This window comes from Artemia franciscana, chromosome 2, assembly GCF_032884065.1.
Source record: "Artemia franciscana chromosome 2, ASM3288406v1, whole genome shotgun sequence".
Taxonomy (NCBI): domain Eukaryota; kingdom Metazoa; phylum Arthropoda; class Branchiopoda; order Anostraca; family Artemiidae; genus Artemia; species Artemia franciscana.
In genome coordinates, this window is record NC_088864.1 from 18,110,008 (window position 1) to 18,129,414 (window position 19,407).

The 19,407-nt window shown below is 35.0% G+C and overlaps 1 protein-coding gene across 1 annotated transcript in view; it reads right to left on the reverse strand.

Annotated features, from left to right (window-relative positions):
* Positions 1–19,407, reverse strand: part of LOC136038065 (uncharacterized) — a 53,814-nt gene that overhangs the window by 30,915 nt on the left and 3,492 nt on the right. Inside the window, exon 2 of the mRNA XM_065721036.1 lies at positions 11,854–12,422. Coding sequence (XP_065577108.1) covers positions 11,854–12,419 — 566 coding nt within the window. The 5' untranslated portion in view covers positions 12,420–12,422. The remainder of the gene's footprint in view (positions 1–11,853; positions 12,423–19,407) is intronic.

Sequence of the window (19,407 nt, forward strand, 5' to 3'; positions counted from 1 at the left end):
TACAAACATTGGGTGAATTTAGCCAAGGCCAAACTTTCTTTGGAATAAACCGTATATATAGGTTAAGGGTTAAGACATCTAAACCCCCCTTGGAAAAGGCCTACGCCCATTTTTAAGAAACTGGACCCCGTCCCTTTAAGGAATTTAAATAAAAAACAAGTGTTTTTAACTGAAAGTAAGGAGCGATATTAAAACTTAAAACGAACATAAATAACTTCGTATATGAAAGGGGCTGCTTCCTCATCAACGCCCCGCTCTTTACGCTAAAGTTTGACTCTTTCTCTCAACTCTTCTTTTTAAAACAGTAAAAACAGTACACAATTTTTTGTAGATAGGAGCTCGAAAATTCCACAATAGGGTTCTCTGACGCGCTAAATCTGATGGTGTAATTTTCGTGAAGATTCTATGACTTTTAGGGGGTATTTCCTCATATTTTCTAATATAAGGCAAATTTTCCCAGGCTCTTAACTGTTGATGAGTAAGACTAAACTTGATGAAACTTATATATATAAAATCAGCATTAAAATGCGATTCTTTTGATGTAGATATTGGTATCAAAATTCCATTTTTGAGAGTTTTGGTTACTATTGAGCCATGTCGCTCCTTACTACAGTCGTTACCACGCACTGTTTGATAAAAGAAGTGGGAAAAGACTTTGGTGTGACCCTGGTAAAGCTTGAGTGAAGCAAAAAGGTCAGTGCCATAGATTGGATTAGCATTAATTGTCATCTGATGACAAAACTCCCCAATTGAAGGAGGGACCTTTAGGCAGCCTTACTGTTCACGTCCATATATAAAGAAAACATAATTTTAAAGTTATGCCTCTTCTGAATTATTTTTAGATTCTTATGAAAGCTTTGATCATTGGTTATGGGGTTTTCTAATCCATTTAATTCCATTCGTATATTATGACCCAATATTGGTTGCTGAGAAAAGTAAGCAGCCTGGCTTATATTAAATAAAAAAGGAGTAAAAATCAAGTCCTTTACTACATTCCATTTAAAGTAGTTGAAATAGGATAAAAGAAATGATGAAGATCCTCGAGATCCTCGAGAACAATAAACGCGCAAAGCTGTATTAGTGACCATTTTAAAATATTTAAAAATATTTCGAAATCAGTTTATACGAAGTAACTTCACGAAACTTTTGAACAGATACGGAAATTATGCATTGGTTTTGAAAATCTTCTTTAGAAAAATAGATACTTCTACAGCACCAAGAAAGTCGATCAATTTTTGTGCTCTATGTGAATATAATAATCACTTTTCTTGCAAATTTTGTGATAAATTATTAGATGGCAGATGTTGCATAACTAAACATATTATTTGGGATTTTACTAAAATGGGATTTTAAGTATTATTACTAAACATATTATTTGGGAATGGATAAATGCAGTCAAATCCATGTTTATTTTTCAGAATTTTTCTCAATTTTGCTCAGCATCCACTTTAAAAAAATTCTAAAATTCTCTATAATTCTAAATTTAAAAAAAACTCTAAATACTTTAAAAAAAACTCTAAAATTCTTGCGTCAAGGAAGTCGATCAATGGTCTCGAATGGGGCTGAAGCCATACTGATCCCATCCTACACAGATCTTTTAACATATTCTTATCTTCTCCTATCATTTTTTTTTAATGGATGTTTTAGTATTCTGTTTAGCTGTAATTTTCTAGGTTTGTCTTATTGTTTAGGTTAGCAATGATGCATAGGGGATGGAATCGATATGTCATGTGCTGGGTCTTTTTTAGAGGGACAGGTAGCAACCCTGTCACCCAGCCTTGTGGGAGTGGAGAGCAGACCTTATGTCCCATATTGCCAGTTCATCAGTCAACTCTGCTACCACAAGGCTCAGTTATCTAGCTAGCTTTGGTAATTCTTGATGTACCACTTAAAATTTCTTCGCTAACATTTCCTTCATTAAATTTTAGTTTTTTCTACGGTTTCTAGGTTTCAGTGCTTTCCCAATAGTATTTCTTTAAGTTTTTTTCTTATGCTAAACAGGCCACTTAGTAATAAAACGTTTTCCTAAATAATTTAAACATTAATCCTAAAAACAAGAAGAATCCTCAAATTAGGCCGTTCAAACTTGGTAGGCGCTGGATTATAAAACTAAGCTAATCAAACAGTTCGTGGTAACGAACTGTAGTAAGGAGCGACCCGGCTCAATAGTAACCAAAACTCTAAAAAATGGAATTTTGATACCAATAGCTACATCAAAAGAATCGCATTTTAATGGTGGTTTTAAATATATAAGTTTCATCAAGTTTAGTCTTACCCATCAAAAGTTACAAGCCTGAGAAAATTTGCGTTATTTTAGAAAATAGGGGGAAACGCCCCCTAAAAGTCATAGAATCTTAACGAAAATCACACCATAAGATTCAGCGTATCAGAGAACCCTACTGTAGAAGTTTCGAGCTCCTATCTACAAAAATGTGGAATTTTGTATTTTTTGCCAGAAGGCAGATCACGGATGCGTGTTTATTTGTTTTTTTGTTTTTTTGTTTTTTTTCCCCCAGGGGTGATCGTATCGACCCAGTTGTCCTAGAATGTTGCAAGAGGGCTCATTCTAACGGAAATGAAAAGTTCTAGTGCCCTTTTTAAGTGACCAAAAATATTGGAGGGCACCTAGGCCCCCTCCCACGCTAATTATTTTCCCAAAGTCAACGGATCAAAATTCTGAGATAGCCATTTTATTCAACGTAGTCGAAAAACCTTATAACTATGTCTTTTGGGACGACTTACTCCCCCACAGTCCCCGTGGGAGGGGCAACAAGTTACAAACTTTGACCTGTGCTTACATATAGTAATGGTTATTGGGAAGTATACAGGCGTTTTCAGGAGGATTTTTTTGGTTTGGTGGAGGGGTTGAGAAGAGGGGGATATGCTGGGGGAACTTTCCTTCGAGAATTTGTAATGGGAGAAGAAAATTTCCATGAAGGGAGAGCAGGATTTACTAGCATTATTTAAAAAAAAACAATTAAAAAATAAAAGTGAAAAAGCTTTCTCAGCTGGAAGTAAGGAACAGCAATAAAATTTAAAACAAACAGAAATTTTTACCCATATGAGGGGCTCACCTCCTTCTAATACCTCGCTCTTTACGCTAAAGTATTTTCCGTAATTTCAACTACTTATTCTAGGGCTTTTGTGATTCAGGGGGTCATTCTTAATGAATTGGGATAAAATTTAAGCTTTAGTGTAAAGAGTGAGGTACTGACGATGGGGCGAATCCCCTCATATATGTAATAAAAACATGAGAATACAAAAGTTCTTTACGTAAGCTAATTTATAAGTTACGTAAATCTTTTACCAATAAAAAGATTCGTAAAAAATTAAAAGTTCTAGTTGCCTTTTTAATTAACCAAAAAATCGGGGGGCAACCAGGCTTCGCCCCCCGCTCTTTTTTTCTCAAAATCATTCGATCAAAATTATGAGAAAGCCATTGAGCCAAAAAAAAAAAAAAAAAAATATGCAAATTTCGTTTTGATTATTCCTCTGCGGAGAGCCAAAATCAAAACACGCATTGATTCAAAAACGTTCAGAAATTAAATAAAAAAAAACAAGTTTTTCAACTGAAAGTAAGGAGTGACATCAAAACTTAAAAGGCACAGAAATTACTTCGTATATGAAAGAGGCTGCTTCCTCATCAACGCCCCGCTCTTTACGCTAAAGTTTTTTACTGTTTTAGAAAGAAGAATTGAGAGAAAGAGTCAAACTTTAGCGTAAAGAGCGGGGCGTTGATGAGGAAGCAGCCTCTTTCATATACGAAGTAATTTCTGTGCGTTTTAAGTTTTGATGTCACTCCTTACTTTCAGTTTAAAAACTTGTTTTTTTTATTTAATTACGTCCAGAGTCCTGTATCGACTCCATTAAGTTAATCTTGTATTTTTCTAAAGGTCACTGATGTTTGTTCGATGGGTTTGGGATACATTTCTTGAAAATACAAAGTTTAAGCTCTATTGAGAAAGTCCCTTTCACTATGAACCTACTTCCATTCCATCATTTGCATTCTTTTACTCGACTAAGAATAGCTTAGAGACAAAGATCTTCATGGAAGAACTAGTTCATTCGGTTTAAAGCTTTGTGAATTGGAAAATCTTACAGGTTCTTCCAAAAGCTTTGATCCGAAAAAGAATTTCACAAATGAAATTTCCTTTATTTGCTTCATCATGGCAACAGTGATAAAATGAACTTGAATTCGTGTATAGAAATGTGAAGCAACACAGGTAAAAATTGAAGCAATATAAAAGTAAAATGAAATTTATTTTGAAAAAGGCGATCTATCATTTCTTAGATATGAATTTTGTGTTATGCTACTATATTTAAAAATTTGAAGATAGTCGTAAATCTAACTTTGGGACTTTTGACAGCCATTTTCTTTCACCCAAAATGCTACGTCAGGTCTGTTCCGATGTCATAATAATTTTGAACTTCGATTCTAATCTGTAGAAATGTAGCTAAATTATCAAAGGGTGATTAATTGGAAAATTAAGCTTTTTTTGGGCTAAATTTTCGAAGCTACTTTTTACGAATATCAAATTTAAAAATAACAATATATTTCACAAAAGAAGTTTTCCAAAGAAAAGGGCAGAGTAATATTACAAACTAAGGTGAGCAGGAATGAAGCTATAAAAAAATTAAAACTCAGAACGCATGGAAATTACTATCAATTTTTTATTTTTGGCCAATCTTAGCGTTTAATATTATCTTAAGCAGCTTCTTAACTATGATTTTTATGTGATAATTAAATAAAAAAAACAAGTTTTTTCAACTGAAAGTAAGGAGTGACATCAAAAGTTAAAACGCACAGAAATTACTTCGTATATGAAAGAGGCTGCTTCCTCATCAACGCCCCGCTCTTTACGCTAAAGTTTGACTCTTTCTCTCAATTCTTCTTTCTAAAACAGTAAAAAACTTTAGCGTAAAGAGCGGGGCGTTCATGAGGAAGCAGCCTCTTTCATATACGAAGTAATTTTTGTGCGTTTTAAGTTTTGATGTCACTCCTTACTTTCAGTTGAAAAAACTTGTTTTTTTTATTTAATTTCTGAACGTTTTTGAATCAATGCATGTTTTGATTTTGGCTCTCCGCAGAGGAATAATCAAAACGAAATTTGTATATTTTTTTTTTGGCTCAATGGCTTTCTCATAACTTTGATCGAATGATTTTGAGAAAAAAAGAGCGGGGGACGAAGCCTAGTTGCCCCCCGATTTTTTGGTTAATTAAAAAGGCATCTAGAACTTTTAATTATTTACGAATCTTTTTATTGGTAAAAGATTTACGTAACTTATAAATTAGCTTACGTAAAGAACTTTTGTATTCTCATGTTTTTATTACATATATGAGGGGATTCGCCCCATCGTCAGTACCTCGCTCTTTACACTAAAGCTTAAATTTTATCCCAATTCATTAAGAATGACCCCCTGAATCACAAAAGCCGTAGAATAAGCAGTTGAAATTACCGAAAATACTTTAGCGTAAAGAGCGAGGTATTAGAAGGAGGTGAGCCCCTCATATGGGTAATAATTTCTGTTTGTTTTAAGTTTTATTGCTGTTCCTTACTTCCAGCTGAAAAAGCTTTTTCACTTTTATTTTTTAATTGTTTTTTTTTAAATAATGCTAGTAAATCCTGCTCTCCCTTCATGGAAATTTTCTTCTCCCATTACAAATTCTCGAAGGAAAGTTCCCCCAGCATATCCCCCTCTTCTCAATCCCTCCCTCAAACCAAAAAAATCCTCCTGAAAACGCCTGTATACTTCCCAATAACCATTACTATATGTAAGCACAGGTCAGAGTTTGTAACTTGTTGCCCCTCCCACGGGGACTGTGGGGGAGTAAGTCGTCCTCAAAGACATAGTTATAAGGTTTTTCGACTACGTTGAATAAAATGGCTATCTCAGAATTTTGATCCGTTGACTTTGGGAAAATAATTAATATATTCTCTGAGGCCAACCTGACTTTCATACATAATGATGATAGAAGGTAATAAGCTTACCTAAGCTATGGATGTCAGGTGACTGATTTTTCTTCTAACGATAATTTCGACAGGACCTGTGCCTGTCATCATCAGTCCTGTCGAAATTATCGTTAGAAGAAAAATCAGTCACCTGACATCCATAGCTTAGGTAAGCTTATTACCTTCTATCATCATTAGGAAAATAATTAGCGTTGGAGGGGGCCTAGGTGCCCTCCAATTTTTTCGGTCACTTAAAAAGGGCACTAGAACTTTTCATTTCCGTTAGAATGAGCCCTCTTGCAATATTCTAGGACAACTGGGTCGATACGATCACCCCTGGGAAAAAAAAAACAACAAATAAACAAATAAACACGCATCCGTGATCTGCCTTCTGGCAAAAAATGCAAAATTCCACATTTTTGTAGATAGGAGCTCGAAACTTCTACAATAGGGTTCTATGATACGCTGAATCTGATGGTGTGATTTTCGTTAAGATTCTATGACTTTTAGGGGGCGTTTCCCCCTATTTTCTAAAATAACGCAAATTTTCTCAGGCTCGTAACTTTTTATGGGTAAGACTAAACTTGATGAAACTCATATATTTAAAACCAGCATTAAAATACGATTCTTTTGATGTAGCCATTGGTATCAAAATTCCATTTTTTAGAGTTTTGGTTACTATTGAGCCGGGTCGCTCCTTACTACAGTTCGTTACCACGAACTGTTTGATAAACCAAGGATATTATATGTCTTCGGCTTGTGGTTGGTATTAAATAAAAAAAGAAGTATTTCTAACTATAAGTAAGGAACAACATTAAAACTTAAAACGAACAGAAATTACTACGTATACGAGGGGGTTGCCCCCTTCTCCGTAAGTCACTCTTTGCGCAAATATTTGACTTTTGATTCCAGTTATTTAAGAATGCCTCCTGTCACACAAGGATTACACACAAGGTTTAATTAGAATAATACGCTTTTCTTTACAAATTCACAAACACTTTAGCGTAAAGAGCAAGGTACTGTGGAGGGGGCAACTCCTTCAAACAGTTCGTGGTAACGAACGGTAAGTAAGGAGTGACCTGGCTCAATAGAAACCGAAACTCTAGAAAATGGTTTTTAAAAACGGATTTTGATACCAATAAATATATTAAAAGAATCATATTTTTTATGCCGATTTCAAATATATAAATATCATTAAGTTTAGTCTTACCCATCAAAGACTACGAGCATGAGAAGATTTTTCCTGATTTTTGGAAAAAGGGGAAAACACCCCTTATAATTCAAGTGATCTTAATGAAAATAACACCGTCAGTTTCAGCGTAACGGAGAACCATACCGAGTAGGTTTGAAGCTCCTATCTGCAAAAATATGGAATTTTGTATTTTTGCCAGAAGAAAGATCACGGATGCGTGTTTATTTATTTGTTTTTTTCCCAGGGGTGATCGTATCGATCCAGTGGTCCTAAAATATCGGAAAAGTTCTCATTTGGACGGAAATTAAAAGTTCTATTGCCCTTTTTAATTGACCAAAAAATTGGAGGGCAACTAGGCCACCTCCCCTCCTCATTTTTCCCAGAATTGTCCGAACAGAATTTTGAGATTGCCATTTAGTTCATAGTTGAAAGGCCCAATTGCAATACCTTTGTGTTTAACCTGACCTCCCCCCCCACAGCCCGAAAGGTCTTTAAGTTATAAAATTTGCGTATTGTGTAAGCATAGTATTTGTTATTGGGATGCATGCATACATTTTCGGGTGGGGGAGGGACAAATTTTCTGCTGGGGGTTTTGCCACGGGGGAGTTTTCCATGGGGAGGGGGATCCCAAGGAGTGAATTTGTCAGGGGAAATTATACACTGCAGGAATCTGCCAGAAATCTTAAACAAAATCCTTTTTATATGTCTTGCTTTCTCTTTTCCGCCTCAATTTTACGCGCGGAGTTGTTAAGAGTAATTGTCCGGGCTAAATTTTTACCGGGATTGAATTGTCTAGAGGATATTTCTAAGGTGAATGGTTTCTCCGTGGAGATGAGGCCAGATTTCCTGGCATTATTTAAAAAAACCAGACATTACATAAAAACAAGTTTTTTCAACTGAAAGTAAGTAGCAACATCAAAACTTAAAACGAGCGTAAATTATTACGTATAATATGTAGGGGTTGCCCTCTCTTCAACATCCGCTCTTTATGCTAATTTTTTTATTTTGTCCCAGTTCTTTAAGAATAACTCCCGAAACACAATGATCGTTAAATCAAACAGTTCGTGATAACGAACTGTAGTAAGGAGCGAGACGGCCCAATAGTAACCAAAACTCTAAAAAATGGAATTTTGATACCAATAAATACTTCAAAAGAATTAAATTTTTATGCTGATTTTAAAAATATGAATTTCATTAAATTTAGTCTCGAGCATCAAAATTTGCCTTATTTTGGAAAAAAATGGGAAACACCCTCTAAAAGTCATGAATCTGTATGAAAATCACACCATCGTATTCAGCGTTAAGTTCATTAAGTTTAGTCTTACCCATTAAATGTTACGAGCCTAAGAAAATTTGCTTTATTTTGTAAAAAAAAGGAAAAACACCCCCTAAAAGTCAATCACACCATCATATTCAGCGTATCAGAGAACCCTACTACAGAGGGTTCAAGCTCCTATCTGAAAAAATGTGAAATTTTGTGTTTTTTTGCCAGAGGAAAGATCACGGGTGCATGTTCATTTGTTGTTGTTTTTTTTTCTCCAGGGGTGATCGTATCGACCCAGTGGTCCTATGATGTCACGAGAAGCCCCATTCTAATAAAATTAAAAGTTTTAGTGGCCGTTTTAAGCGACCAAAGAACTGTACGGCAACTATGCCCACTCCCACGCTAATTTTTTCCAAATTAACCGGATCAAAATTTTCAGATAATCATTTTGTTCAGCATAGTCGAAAAGTTTATTAACTATGTCTTTCAGAACAAATTATTTCCCCACAGTCCCCGGGGGAAGGGCTGCAAGTTATGAACTTTTTTCATTATTTACATACAGTATGGGTTATTGGGAAGTATACAGACGTTTTCAGAGGGGGATTTTTTCAGGTGGGAAGGGTTGGGGGAAGGGGGTTATGTTGGCGGATCTTTCCATGGAGAGATTTATAATGAGGGAAGAGAATTTGTATGAAGGGGGCACTGGATTCTCCAGGATTATTTAAAAAAAAACAATGAGAAATTAAATAAAAAAACAAGTTTTTCAACTGAAAGTAAAGAGGAACCTTAAAATCTGAATTTTTGAATTTTGAGGGGACGAAACTCCTTCATGTACATAATAAAAATATACGAATATAGAACTTCGTTACGTAAGTTAATTTGTAAGTTATGTATATGTATTACTAATAAGAACGTTTGTAAGTAAAATTGAAAAAGTTCTAGTGACCTTTTTAGGTAACCAAAAATTTGGAGGGCAACTAGGCTCCCTCCCCACCTATTTTCTCAAAATCTTCCAATTCAAACTTTCAGAAAGCCATTTAGCGAAAAAAGGTAAACTTAATATGCAAATTTTGTTTTAAATATTCGTGTACGGTGAGCCAAAATCAAAACTTGCATTACATCAAAAATGTTCAGAAATTAAATAACAAAAAAAAACAAATTTTTATACTGAAAGTAAGGAGCTACATTAAAATTTAAAACGAACAGAAATTATTCCGTCTATGAAAGGGGCTGTCACCTCCTCAACGCCCCACTCTTTACGCTAAAGTTTGACTCTTTCTCAAAACTCTGATTTTTAAAACAGTAAAAACTTAAGCGTAAAGAGCAGGACGTTAGGGAGGGGACAGTCCCTTTCATATACGGACTAATTTCTGTTCGTTTTAAGTCTTAATGTTGCTCCCTACTTTCAGTTAAAAAAACTTCTTTTCAAACAGTTCGTGGTAACAAACTGTAGTAAGGAGCGACCCGGCTCAATAGTTAACGAAACTCTAAAAAAAACGGAATTTTGATCCTAAAATATACATCAAAAGAATCGGATTTTCATGCTGATTTTAAATATATAAGTTTCATCAATTTTAGTCTTTGTAATCAAAAGCTACGAGCCTGAGAAAATTTGCTTTATTTTGGAAAATTTCGTATTTTTTACCAGAAGACAAATCATGGGTGCGTGTTTATTTTATTTTTTTTTTCTTCCCAGGGGTCATCGTATCGACCAAGTGGTCCTAGAATGTCGCAAGTGGGCTCATTCTAACGGAAATGAAAAGTTCTAGTGCCCTTTTTAATTGACCAAAAAAATAGGAGGGCACCTAGGCTCCCTCCCACGCTCATTTTTTCTCCAAAGTCAACGGATAAAAATTTTGAGATAGCCATTTTGTTCCGCATAGTGGAAAACCATAATAACTATGTCTTTGGGAATGACTTACTCCCCCACAGTCCCTGGGGGAGGGGCTGCAAGTTACAAACTTTGACCAGTGTTTACATATATCAATCGTTATTGGGAAGTGTAGAGACGTTTTCAGGGGGATTTTTTTGGTTTTGGGGGTGGGGCTGAGGAGAGGGGGCTATATGGGTAAATTTTTCCTTCGAGAAATATGTCAAGGGGGAAGAGAAATTCAATGAAAAGGGTTCAGGATTTTCTAAAACTACTATAAAAAAAATGAAATAATAAGCATGAAATTTTTTTTTCAATTAAGGAGAAAGTAAGGAGTAGCATTGAAGCTTAAAACGAACAGATATTATTACGCATATGAGGGGCTCTAAATATACTTTAGCATAAATAGCGAGGTATTTAGGAGGAGATAAATATCTCGCTTTTTATGCTAAAGTATTTTTAGTAATTTCAACTATTTACACTACGGCCTTTCTGATTCAGGGGTCATTCTTAAAGAATTGAGACAAAACTTACGATTTAGTGTAAAGAGCGAGGCATTAACGAAGGTAAAAACCCCCCTTATATACATAATAAAAATATAAGAATATAAAAGTTTGTTACGTAAGTTAATTCTTAACTTACGTATATTTTTTACTAATAGAAACGTTAGTTAAAAATTAAAAGCTATAGTTGCCTTTTTATGTAACCGAAAATCTGAGGGCAACTAGGCCTCCTTCCCCACCCCTTATTTCTCAAATTCATCTGATCAAAACTAAGAGAAAGCCATTTAGCCAAAAAAGGAATTAATATGCAAATTTCATTTTAATAATCTGTTAATCTGATTCAATACAAAAAAAATCAATAAGATTGGACAAGTCCTATGGTGGAGAGCCAAAATCAAACATGCATTAATTCAAAAACGTTCATAAATTAAATGAAAAAACTAGTTTTTTTAACTGTAAGTAAGGAGCGACATTAAAACTTAAAACGAACAGAAATTACTCCGTATATGAAATGGGTTGTCTCCTCTTCAACGCCTCGCTCTTTACGCTAAAGCTTTTAATTGTTTTAAAAAGTAGAATTGTGGCAAAGAGTCAAACTTTAGCGTAAAGAGCGAGGCGTTGAAGAGGGGACAACCCAGTTCATATACGGAGTAATTTCTGTTCGTTTTAAGTTTTGGGTATGGTGTAAATACTCCACGACTTCCATCCATTCCTTAGAAAACACTTCATAGACCAAGTTAAAGACATAAATGCATTAATTTACGGCTAAATTTTACGTCAAAAAGAGTATTTTAAAGTGATTAAAATAGAAACTGAATGCTATGCATACCTGTAAACAGTAATACTTCCAGAATCGCTTTAAGTCAAACGTGTACTAATTCACGGATAATTTTATATATAAAGAAGCATCTCTTAATGATTAAATATAATCTGAATGTCGCACGTACTGGGGAACAGTACATCTTTTAAACTTTTAAATTAATTTAAGTATTAAAAAATGTGTTAATCTTAACTATAATATGTTTAAATTTTTGACAAAATTTTGACAAAGATAAAAAGAATAAAATACATACTGATGAACAGGAATACTTCTTAGAAAATTAGCAGATTGTGAACCGGCATCAACATATTCCTTGAAATAGAAATGATTCTGTGGATCTAAATATGTGAATTTCTTACTTCTTTGAGTCTCGGTGCTTTGAAGTCTATGTGAATATGGGTGCAAGAAAAATGGATCAAAAGGTGGATAAGGCACAAGAAAAGGCACTGGCGTCGGAAAGCTAGTAACTGCACCGAAAAAAAGAAAGTTAGGTCCCTTATTAAGGAACAAAGACGAGTTAGTGTGATCACCACTTAGTGCATCCTCATGCGGCGGAAGTAAATCAAGGCAAAGTTCAGCTAATCCTCCATCATTTATGTCTAGGTCTGTAACAATCTTGAACTCGGCACCTTCGTCATCCTCGTCGTCAATAATTTCAATTATTCTGATATTTCGTGATTCATCAGTTATTATCCGTTCTTCTCTATTTGGTTCAAAGTCATTGAGTCGCTCCTGTAGACGTTCATTTCTGTCAATTATGCTGCCAATACAGCTTGAGTAACCAGAATCTTGTTGAGGATGCATGGTATTATCCGCCATAAGCTATAAAAAATAAATTATAGTTGTTTATTTTTAATTGGTAATATATACTCACTATAAAGATAATTTTTTATACTATCTAGTTGAAATTAGTAACACATATAAAAAAATTATGGTTTTTCTTTCGACGTTCTAAGACTAAGATTTTTATTTTCACACTAATAAACAAATAAATAAACTAAACAACACTTTTGCACTGGATAATACCTACGAGGGTTCGTGGTCGCACGAAAGTCCACGGAACTACTTTCTTATTAACACAACGGTTTAAAAAATCTCGACTATTTAAATAAGTCTTATAAATTAACCAAAAATAAAAAAAACTATAACCTATATTAAACAAAAAATATAATAAATTCACTATTCAAAATTCACTATTCACTATAAATTCACAATATTCAAATCAACTAATTCAAAATAATAATAGATAAAAAAATATAAAAGAAAAATAATAATAACAAATCTAGTCTCTTTCGCTCTTCTATACTCAACTCCCCCTCCACCACCCTGCACCTCTGCAGCAGGGTACCTCCTGAGTAAAGCAAGATTATTCCGACCCAAGATATGAGATTCCTGCTAGCAAGGAGGTATATTGGAGTTCTCATGCAATTTAACCTTCTACAGCTCAGCCCCATTCAACTGAATCCCATGCAACCCAACCCCATTCAATTCAATCCTCCTTAACTTTACCATGCAAACGAAAAATGTAACTCAACCTGTTTTGTCGGAAGTAATTAAAGTTGACTCAATTGAAATACTCTTCATTCCCTGTTAATCTTAAGAGATTTTTAGTTTATAGTGTTTTTATGCAATACCCGTCTTTCTTGTATTTTGGAAATTAACATAACTTTTCCAATCAGGGCCTCAATACACTTGAATTTCATGGTTGTAGCAGTAGCTGCAACCATGTTTTAGCTGTTTTAAACCTGCAAACTGTTTTAACAGTACCTGCTAAAACAGGAATAGAAACTATTCGTTCGGTTCACCCTATTAGTAATTGAATAAAAAAAAAAACAAGTTTTTTAACTGCAAGTAAGGAGCGACATTAAAACTTAAAATGAACATAAATTATTCCATATATAAAAGGGGTTGTCCCCTCCTCAACGCCTCGCTCTTTATGCTAAAGTTTCTTATTGTTTTAAAAAGTAGAACTGTGACAAAGAGTCAAACTTTAGCGTAAAGAGCGAGGTGTAGAGGAGGAGACAACCCCTTTCATATACGGAATAATGTCTGCTTTTTTTAAGTTCTAATGTTGCTCCTTACTTGCAGTTTAAAAAAAACTTGTTTTTTATTTAATTTCTGAATGTTTTCGAATTAATGCATATTTTGATTTTGGCTCACCGCACATGAATAATTAAAAAGAAATTTGCATATTATTTTTTTTGGCTAAATGGCTTTCTCATAGTTTTGATCGGATGATTTTGATAAGAAAAAGGGGCGGGTGAGGAGGCCTTGTTGCCCTCCAATTTTTGGTTACTTAAAGTGCAACTAGAACTTTTTGGTTTTTTTTACAAACGTTTTTATTAGTAATAAATATATGTTACTTATGAATTAACTTACGTAACGAACTTCAATGTTTGTATGTTCTTATTACGTATATGAGGGGGTTCGCCCCTCGTCAATACCTCGCTCTTTACATTAAATCTTGAATTTTGTCCTGATTCCTTAAGAATGACCCCTGAATCACAAAGGCCGTAGAATAAATAGTTGAAATTACTAAAAATACTTTAGCGTAAAGAGCAAGGTATTGTGGAGGAAACGAAACCCCTTATATCCGTCATATTTTCTCTTCGTTTTAAGTTTCATTGCTGCCCTTTATTTCCAGCTGAAAACTTTTTTAATTTATTTTTCATTGTTTTTTTTTTAATAATGCTAGAAAGTCCTGCGCCCCCTTCACAAAACTTCTTTTCCCTCTTGACAAATTCATCCATGAAAAGATCCTTCGATGTAATCCCCTCCCCTCCACCCATCACCACCCCGACACGAAAAAGTCCCCCCAAAAACGTCTGTACACTTCCTAATAGCCATTACTATATGTAACCAATGGTCAAAGTTTGTAACTTGCAGTCCCTTCCCTGGGGACTGTGGGGGAGTAAGTCGTCCCCAAAGGCATAGTAATTGGAGTTTTCAACCATGCTGAACAAAATGGCTATCTCAAAATTTTGATCCGGTGAGTTTGGGAATAAAAGAGCGTGGGAGGGGGCATAGGTGCCCTCCAATTTTTTGGGTCACATAGAAAGGGCACTAGAACTGTTAATTTTAATTAGAATGAGCCCTCTTGGGACATTCTAGGTCCTCTGGGTCGATATGATCACCCCTGGGGGAAAAAACGAAAGAAAAAAAAACAAATAAACAGGCATCCGTTATCTGTCTTCTGGCAAAAAATACAAAATTCCGCATTTTTGTAGATAGGAGCTTAAAACTTCTGCAATAGGGCTCTCTGATACGTTGAATCAGATCATGTGATTTTCTTTAAGATCGTATGACTTTTAGGGGTTGTTTCCCCCTATTTTCTAAAATAAGGCAAATTTTTTCAGGCTCATAACTTTTGATGGGTAAGGCTAAACTTGATGAAACTTATATATTTAAAATAAGTATTAAATTGCAATTCTTTTGAAGGAACTGTTGGTATCAAAATTCCGTTTGAGTTTCGGTTACTATTGAGCTGGGTCGCTCTTGACTACAGTTCGTTACCACGAAATGGTTGACAGTTTATTGCCAAAACAAAATCACGGAGAGGTCAAGAAAGAGCTTGAAATCCCTCAAAAAGGGTGTCAGATAAAAGTGAGAAGTGCACCTTTCGGATGAGTAGGGTGCTAGTTTTTCAGAAACCTTCGAACACAGGGAAAGATCATAAGCCAACTTATTTTGAAACAGTTTTTCAGAGATATGTCGCATAAACTATGAAGCAGTAATTCTTGTTTGTTGTAAGTTTTAACTTCACTCTTTACTTTCTTCAGAAATACTAAGTTATTTAAAAATTTTAATATGAAAGAAGGATGTTTTAGTTTCAAAATACACATAATAAATCTTGTAAAACGATCTTCTTCCAAGTTAGATAAATCCTAGAAGTCACCATCAGTTTTTGTTAAACTAGGGCATTAAATATTAATAATTCTTCCCATCTTCATAAACTTTGCCTTAAAAAAATCTGCTATTTTGTCACAGAGTCCAAGGGAAATATTATCAATGGCATCTCTAAGGAGTCATTAAACTGTAAACATTCATTTACTAAATATTTTCCTAGATGAAATGTGTGGATATTTTAGAAAACTGAAGTATATTAAAAAAAAATTAAAAATGTAATTTGTGGAATTTTATGCTACTATAATTACCGTTTTTCTATTGCAATGCTGCTAAAAATTTTGAAATTCTCATGAAAAGTATGGTTTCATGATTTTGGCTTATTTTGGCCATATTTTGGCATTATTTTGGACATAAACATTTGGTAAATCTGAGCGGTGAGGCAAAAACTGTGTCATTGGAATTATCATGGCCAAAAATCCTCATCAGTGTTTTAGACCATGACAATTCCAATGTTGGTCTCAGCAAGGCTGTATCTAGGATTGTTGCTCGAGGGTTTTTATGGCATTTGGTATTAACCAAGTGATATATAACAATCGCAAATTCTGTCGGTCTGTCGGTCTATCGGTCCGGTTTTGCTACTTTAGGCACTTCCAGGTAACCTAGGACGATGAAATTTGGCAGGTGTATCAGGGACCGGACCCGATGAAATTAGAAATAGTTATTAGGAAAATCTTTTTCTAGATTTGAACATCTGGGTGGGGGGAGTGGGGGGCCCGTTAAATCGGAAAAAATTGAAAAATTGAAGTATTTTTCACTTACGAACTGTTGATCAGATCTTAATAAAATTTGATGTTTGGAAAGATATCGCGTCTCAGAGCTGTTATTTTAAATCCCGACCGGATCTGGTGACATTGGGGGGGGATTGGGGAAGGGGAAACCTTAAATCTTGGTAAACACTTAGAGTGGAGGGATCGGGATGAAACTTGGTGGGAAGAATAAGCACAAGTCCTAGATACATGATTGACATAACCGGAACGGATCCGCTCTCTTTGGGGTAGTTTCGGGAGGGGGGTTAATTCTGAAAAATATAGAAAAAATGAGGTATTTTTAACTTACGAACGGGTGATCGGATCTCAATGAAATTTAAAATTTAGAAGGATATCGTGTCTCAGGGCTCTTAATTTAAATCCCGACTGTATTTGGTGACATTGGGGAGGAGGGAGTTGGGAGGGGGAAGCCTAAAATCTTGGAAAACACTTAGAGTGGAGGGATCGGGATGAAACTAGGTGGGAAAAATAAACACAAGTCCTAGATACATGATTGACATAACCGGAATGGATCCGCTCTCTTTGGGGTAGTTGGGGGGGATTAATTCTGAAAAATTAGAAAAAATGAGGTACTTTTGACTTACGAACGGGTGATCGGATATCAATGAAATTTGATATTTAGAAGGATATCGTGTCTCAAAGCTCTTTTTTTAGATCCCGACCGGATATGGTGACATTCGTGGTGGGGGAACCTAAAATAATGAAACTAGCTTAGATTGGAGGGATCGGGATGAAACTTGGTGGGAAAAATAAGCAGAAGTCTTAGATACGTGATTTACATAATTGGAACGGATCCACTCTATTGGAGGGGGGGGGGTAATTCTGAAAAATTGGAAAAAATGACGTATTTTTAACTTACGCCAGACCAGATCCAGATCTTTTAACCAGATCCAGCGTCATTGGGGGGGGGCAGTTGGAAGGGGACCGGAAATTTTAGAAAATACTTAAAGCGGAGAGATCAGGATGAAACTGGATGGGAAGAATAGAAAACTGTCTAAGATACGTGACTGACATAACCGGACCGGATCTGCTCTCTTTGGTGGAATTGGGGGGGGGGGGGTAATTTTGAAAATTGAGGTATTTGTAACTTACGAAGGGGTGACCAGATCTTAATGAAATTTGATATTTAGAAGGATCTTGTGCTTTAAAGCTCTAATTTTAAATTCCGACCAGTTTCTGTGACATTGGGGGCAGTTGGAGTGGAAAACCGGAATTCTTGGTAAACGTGAAAATTGGGGTATTTTTATCTTACGAATAGATGATCGGATCTTAATGAAATTTGATATTTAGAAGGTATTCATGTCTCAGAGCTCTTACTTCAAATCCCGACCAGATCTTTTGATATTGGGGGGAGTTGGAGGGGGAAATCTTGGAAAATACTTGGAGTGCAGGAATCGGGATGAAGCTTGGTGGATAGAATAAACAAATGTCCTTGATACGTGATTGACGTAACCGTACTGGACTCGCTCTCTTTGGTGGAGTTGGGGGGAGGGGCTCAGTGATTTGGCGAGTTTGGTGCATCTTGACGTTCTAGGACTATGAAAATTGGTAGGCGTGTCAGGGAGCTGCACAAATCGACTTGATAAAGTTGTTTTCCCACATTCGACCATCTGGGGGGCTAAAGGGAGAGGAAAAATTAGAAAAAATAAGTATTTATAACTCACGAGTCGGTTATCAGATCTTAATAAATTTTTATATTTAGAAGGACATCGTGACTCAGAGCTCTGATTTTAAATCCTGACCGGCATTAAGCCTCTGATTTTCCATTTAAATCAATCTATTGATGCACAGGATTTTGTTAGAGTTCATACCATTTAATCTCTTGGCTCTTAGCTCTTCTTGCTTCGTCAAACGTGCCATATGAGCTCTTAGCTCTTGTTTTTTTTTTGGATGGGAGTGTCTTACAAAAAAAAAGACTTGGAAAATTTTTTAGATGTCTTTTTAAGAATGTTTATGCAGCTAATCGCTACGCGTTAGCAAACTTTATATTTTTCCCTAGCGAAGTGGTTTATCTCTGTAATAGTTTATATTTTTCTTCTTTATTATGTTGATAAAAGTTAAAAAGTCAAAAATTCAAAAACACATTAAAAGTTTGTTTATATGCTTCAGGATCTCTTATAAAATTTCTAAAAATTTGTTTTCATAATAACATTTTACTATTTGTATTAATTGGGATGATAGTTACTATTTTTAAATCCACTACGAACAAGAATTTTTTCTTTCTAGACAGTATATTTGAGAACGCATTCATTTGAAAAGGGCTACGTTATACGGATTTCAGTTAAGTCTGGGCTTGGTTGCTTACCGTTAAATTGAATGGGTTTGAGTTTCAAAGGAGTTGAGTTAAATGAGGCTCAGGATGAACAGGGCTGAGTTGAACGGCATTAAGCTGATGGAACTAAGCCAAATGGGCTTCAGTTGTATTGGTTCGAGTTACACACCCTCCTTATCTTTGATAGACATCATATTAAAGTCCATAAATAAAATAAATAATCCATTCTTCACAGGAATGGTGAAATCAATTTTGGATTCATCTCTTATAGTTCATTAAATAAGAAAAATCTATATCAACTGAACGTAAGGGGGGACACTAAGACTTAAGACAAACAGAAATTGTTACTTATATGGGGGGCTACCCCTTGCTCAACCTTCGACCTTACACCAAAATCATAAATTAAAATACAATGCTTCTCATCTAAATTAAATCTGTTTGAACAGTCTTCTGTGAAATATTATGAAAAAATTCAAACTTTAGCGTCTGTGAATATAGTCAAGCTTGAATCAAACTTCGACTTTATGAATCAACCTAAGGTCGAATTTTATGAATATTAAATAAAATCAAGTTTTTTTTTTAACGGAAAGAAAGGAGCGATAATAAAACTTAAAACGAACAGAAATTACTTCGTATATGAAAGGGAATGCTTCCTCATCAACGCCCCGCTCTTTACGCTAAATTTTGACTCTTTCTCTTAACTCTAATTTTTAAAACAGTAAAAAACTTTAGCGTAAAGAGCGGGGCTTTGATGAGGAAGTATCCCCTTTCATATACGAAGTAATTTCTGTTTGTTTTAAGTTTTAGTGTTCCTCCTTACTTTCCGTTAAATTTTTTTTTTTTTTTTAATTTCTGAACGTTT